Source organism: Anser anser (assembly GCF_964211835.1).
Source record: "Anser anser genome assembly, chromosome: 6".
NCBI classification, from domain to species: Eukaryota; Metazoa; Chordata; class Aves; order Anseriformes; family Anatidae; genus Anser; species Anser anser.
Genome location: NC_139726.1, coordinates 26,018,814 through 26,023,979, shown reverse-complemented (window position 1 = coordinate 26,023,979; position 5,166 = coordinate 26,018,814). Strand labels below are relative to the sequence as shown.

Genomic DNA, 5,166 nt, shown 5'->3' with positions numbered 1-5,166 from the left:
CTCCCGGCGGCGGGGCGGGGCTCGAGGCCGCCGGACACGGACACGGCCCCGAGCCCGGAACCGGCCGCCCCCCGCCCGGCCAGCCCGGGCTGTGCCCCCCACTGCCGGGCAGCGCCTGCCCGCGCCGCGCCCTGCCCGCCGGGACGGGCCCTGCCCAGCCTCCGGGCAGCCGGGAGCGGAGGCGGCACGGAGGCCCGGGGGGTGCTGGAGCGCTGCCCCCTGCCTGCGGGGCCGGCCGGGGGGTCTCGGCAGCCCCGTCCCGCAGGTACCCGGCCGGAGGCGGAAGGGTTGGGGCCGACTGGCGCTGCCTCGGCCGCCATCGGCGGCGATTGCGCAGGGCTGGCGGCGGGCTGCTAGGGGCGGGAGGGACAGCCGGCCTCGGCACGGCCCGGCCCGGCCCGCAGGCGATCGGCCCCGGGGGCTTTAAACGGTGCCGAGGCCCGCGCGGCCGCTTTGCCCTGGGGAGCCGTGCCCGGCCCCGCGAGGCGAGCGCCGCCCCCGCAGGAGCAGCGGCTGCGTCCTGCTGCTCCTCGGGGCTGCGGCGTGGCGGCCGCGGGCGTGCGGGTCCCCGGGCTTCCTTCTTGTCGCGTCCCGCCAGGCCCGAGCCGGTCACGGAGAGGGGAGTTTGGCTTCCTGGAAAGCTGCTGTTTTATCTCGTGAGGGTGCTTTGCAGGCGGCGGTGTGGGGAGCCTAGGCCTGTCCTGCCTCCAGCGTTTAGGAAGCAAGTGCCCGGTTGCCTTAAGCATTGAAGAAACGATTCCAGATTTACCTGAAGGCATTTCCTGTGAGGTCTGGTGTCCACGCATGTTCAATTATCTGTTGTTTGAATAGCTTTGTAGGAATGCACAATAGTTAAATATACTATGGCTTGCAGGGGAGAAAGATGTGGAAGCCTTCTAGACCATAACACAAACTTATATAAAATATGACCAAAAATTCTCTTAAAACTTTTTTCGTGATGTCTATTTTTTTTCCTTATGGTTTTGTGAATACTGGGAGAAACTGATCTAGAGGTGCTTACTGTACAGAGCAGTAAGAAGGTCCTGCAGAGCCTTACAGACTCTAGATGTGTGCCTTTGTGCGCTGCTTGTAGGAGTGGTCAGGCACTGCCCCGTGAGCTGCAGCAGCTGGGGAGCAGTTCCACTGCCACCCGGCAGCCACGTGGATTTCCTCTGGACTGCGAAGATTTTTCGTGTCGGTTCTTAGAGCTTGGCAGAAAGCATTCTAGCCAGCAAAATACACGTATGCTCTAGGGAGCAGCAGGGGAAACTTGAAACCTTCTCTCATGAAGGAGCGTGTATCAGCTGCAAAGCAGGAAGCGGACTTAGAGGGCTTTGATCCTTGGCGTGGATAAAGGGTGTCAGCCGTCACTTGTGTGCTCTGTCAGCTCCCTGTGTTCCAGCTCTGTCAAATATTTCATCAAGACTTGCTTGAACAAAGATGAAGGTAGTAAGCGCCTTAGCTTGTGGGGATAGACTGTGGGCTTTGTGAGGTGGAGTGGAAGAAATCAGGTGTGTATTAAGGTTAAATAATACAGAGTGTGGGAAGGTATGACTCTTGGCCATATGAAGGCTTTGATACACAGCAGGTGGGATCAAGAAGTATGACTTCCCCTGATATAGACAGCTTTTTTTTTCCCTCTCCTCCTTCCCTTGATGTAGCTACTTACGAAAACAAGGAAGATGGGAGGTGTTACGTATGACAAGAGACCACAGGTTGGGTTGCTGCCCTGGTGACTTGCACAGGGTCATTGTACCACAGAGGGAAAGGAAGCAGTGTGCCACCAAACAAACTTAGTCTTTCAGTCCTGCTTTCAGTTGCATTTCATTTATTTCTCATTCTGAAGTTAACCTGGCCAAATAGCCAGTATGTCGTGTGCTTGCTGAGGTGTTCCAATTTTCTTGTTACAAGGGCTATGGAGGTCGCAGAATTGATAGCTCTTCTCTTTAGATGTAGTACATTGCATGCGGAGCCTCCATTTGAAAACTTCAAGCAAGTCAGTTCCCACAGAGCATCAACCACAGCATGCTGTCAGACAGCCTAGTGGCTGTTTACTTTCTTAGTCTGGTTGCTCTGGATGTTGCTCTAGCAGCTCTGAATTGCTGTCTCTGAAGATGCTGCTATCTTGCCACTGACCAGACAGGGGACTTGGGCTCCTAATTTTGGCCCTCTGACCTGTGCTAATAGCAGATGTTTGCGGTAGGTGGGGTGAACACCTCCCTCAGCATCTAATGAGACACCTCCACTTCAGCTGACTGAAAATGTTCTGCTTCACCACCCTGCGTATAATGCATGTTGCTGAACTCTTTCCAGGGCACGTGAAATGGCAGCAGATGACAAACGGTCTCCGACACTGGATTCTGCCGGTGATCTACCTCGTTCTCCTAGCAGTCCATCTCATCTCACTCACTTCAAACCCTTGACTCCTGACCAGGATGAGCCTCCTTTTAAATCGGCCTACAGCTCTTTTGTAAATCTCTTTCGCTTCAGCAAGGGTAAGTGCTTGGGGGAACGTGTATATGTGGATTTTGCGTCCTGTCGATTTTGTCGATGGCCTCTGCTGCTGCATAAACTTGTAAAATCACCTCCGAACATAGGAGTGTCATGTAAGACTGCTGGCTAATCAGATGGTGAGCCAGTCTTTTGCATCTTGCTCTTGGGTGACATAGTAGAGCTGTGCCATGGGAGAAAACAGGCAGCATCTTGCAGTTAGTACTTGTTGGCTGCCAGTGAAGGTCGGAGACAAGCTAGTCTGCAGACAGTAATATATATAGCTTCTTATCTGGGTGTTTGGATGTCCCTTGTCTTTATGAAACTTTCAGGGCTAAAAGCAGGAGTAACCCTCTGTCAGGCTATATGCGTGAAATATCTGCCTGCCCTTTCAAAGCAAGTTCTTATTCCACACTTAATCCACTCCTCACCTTCCTTTGTGTCTTGTACCTTTATTTGGGTGTCAGACAGCTGAGTTACAATAAAGCAGCGTGTTTATACGAAGTCCGTTCTTAATTTGCATGGCTTAAGTGTTCCCGTATAGTGTTATGAAAGTTTTTTATATATAAAAAGTACTATTTGATGTTGGCCTTTGTGTTGCATGTGTCAGGAAACATGTATGTTTTCAGTAAGCAAGCTCTTAAAGAACTGTGAGTTCTTGCTTTTTGCTTCTTAGAAGAATCTTGCATAGGGTGGTGAATGAATGCACCATGGTGCATCATACAAAAGCTGCAAGTATCTTTGCTGGAGATGGCAGCCTGGCCACCTGCTTTTGTTTAATGTGTTCATTTTCCAGCTCTGTCAAGCATACTTCTGAAACGTTTGGGCTGGGAAAAAAGGGCCAAGATTAATTTTTTTTTCATAAGCAAAGTGTTCTGTTAAGACTAATTACTTCTTATGACTGCTGTTAGTTTGTACAGTAGAACGTCACTTGTCCTGATTAATTTATTGAAAATAACATGAACTTGGTCAGTATTGGCTTCTCTTGTTTGTTTCTGGTAAATGTAGCTGGAGTCAGCAAAATATTGTTTTGAAAGTATGGAAAAACAGCTTTGAAACAGCACACAAAAAGGGCATGTTGCTGGAATCAGTGAGAACCTGTCTGTACTTGATCCTCTGACGGAGAAGGGTGGTTTATTAAAGGCTGCAGTAACTGTAATGTGACCACAGTACCGGCTTCTAACATAACTGAAAATCTCCTCTCAGGGCAGAAGCTGATAATAAAAGGTAACTATTCCATATATCAAGAATAATTCACATTTGCCATTTTTTTTAATCACTTTTTACATTAGGGATATTTCTGCAATAGCTTGAGCCTTGACAGACAAGTTCTACATACTGGCCTATTTCCACATTTTTATGGCACTTTTCAGACTAAAAATTCATGTCCTTTGTGATGTATAATAATGATCCAAATGAGCTGTTCATGAGGGTTTTGCATGTGATACTGTTTTTTTCTGTCACATATGAAGCGTTGATTTCTTGTTCTTTTTGTCACCTCCAGATGATGGCAGGCTTTCATCCTCAGCAGAGAGAGCAGAGGCAGCACAGGCTGATCCACAGGCGCTGAGTGGTGGCTGGTCCAGTCCTCAGCATCCCACCAGGGCTCAGTCTCTGAGGTCACCAGTTCCTTACAAAAAACAACTATCTGGTGAGCTGCAAAGAAGATCTTCTACAACGCTGGGTAATTTCAACTCTTTATGCTACAAGGGAATATTGTACCAGCCAGTCTGGAATGCTTTCGAGTGAGGTGAAGAGAGGTAACAAAGGGTTCATTATGTAGATTGATAGCAGAACTTGTTGGTGAGCTTGCACTTTAACCTCAGAAGCATAGTCCCTCCACATTTCTCAGTGTTCCAGCAAGACACCGTTTGTTGTTGGTGGCTCTGCTGTTTCAATTGCAAAGCACTGGAACAAAAGAGGCTGCCAAAACATGTCCAACATCTTAAAGCCACTTGAACCTTGATTGTGAAAATCTGTGTTGTCTTGAGAAACTTCAGTTTCTTAACAGCTACAAGCAGGCTACAACTTCAGAGCTCACACTGAATGGGGTTGATGTTGGCATCTTCAAGGGAGCTTTAAGTGCATTTTTTTCTTGTAGCTGTTATGAGGGGAATTGGATAGGTACTCGTCTGAATCTTTTTATTTATAACCTGGGGACTATTGCCACATGCTTTACTGTATTTCTTGTAGGTGGAATGGGAATCAAATGTGATCTCAGAAGTGCAGCTGTGTAATGGCTTTATGAAAGGCTGGAAGAGCTTGTTAGTAGATTGCAGGGATTCCTGTTGAGATCTGCTTGCTCATTGTTAGCAGTTTAAGGTAGTCTTGAGCAAACTGCTAAGCTGGGTAAAGATCCTGTGCCAGACAGTATTTCCAAGATGGTGGTACTCAATGCAGACAAATCTGATATTAAATATTGTTAATTTGTGTGGGTTTTTCAGAAAAGCGTCTAGTCCTGGTAACCATGTCTAGTGTAGATGACTTGCATTTTCATCTTTTTAAGTTATTTGCATTCTGTCTCATCGGATATATTTATCATCTTCCTCCTTCCCCTTCAGTGCTGTTTGTGCTATTCAGTTGTACCTGTCACAACAAACCAAATAAGTCGGCTTGTTTGGTGTTTTTTTTTCCCTTTCTTAGGCTTTTTCTCAAGCACCACAAGTACGGCTGTGT

General features: G+C 48.1%; 1 protein-coding gene across 4 annotated transcripts in view; it reads left to right on the top strand.

Moving 5' to 3' along the window:
• The first annotated feature begins 13 nt into the window (after window positions 1-13).
• The window catches only part of PIKFYVE (phosphoinositide kinase, FYVE-type zinc finger containing), a 62,366-nt gene continuing 57,213 nt past the window's right edge, over window positions 14-5,166 (top strand). Inside the window, exons 1-3 of one of the 4 annotated variants that reach the window (XM_083842779.1) lie at window positions 14-265; window positions 2,314-2,495; window positions 3,995-4,174. In XM_083842779.1, the coding sequence (XP_083698905.1) occupies window positions 2,324-2,495; window positions 3,995-4,174 (352 nt within the window). In that variant the 5' untranslated portion in view covers window positions 14-265; window positions 2,314-2,323. Of the gene's footprint in view, window positions 266-347; window positions 790-2,313; window positions 2,496-3,994; window positions 4,175-5,166 lie in introns of those variants that run through there. The other 3 variants (XR_014586374.1, XM_083842778.1, XM_083842777.1) reach the window with 3 other exon arrangements.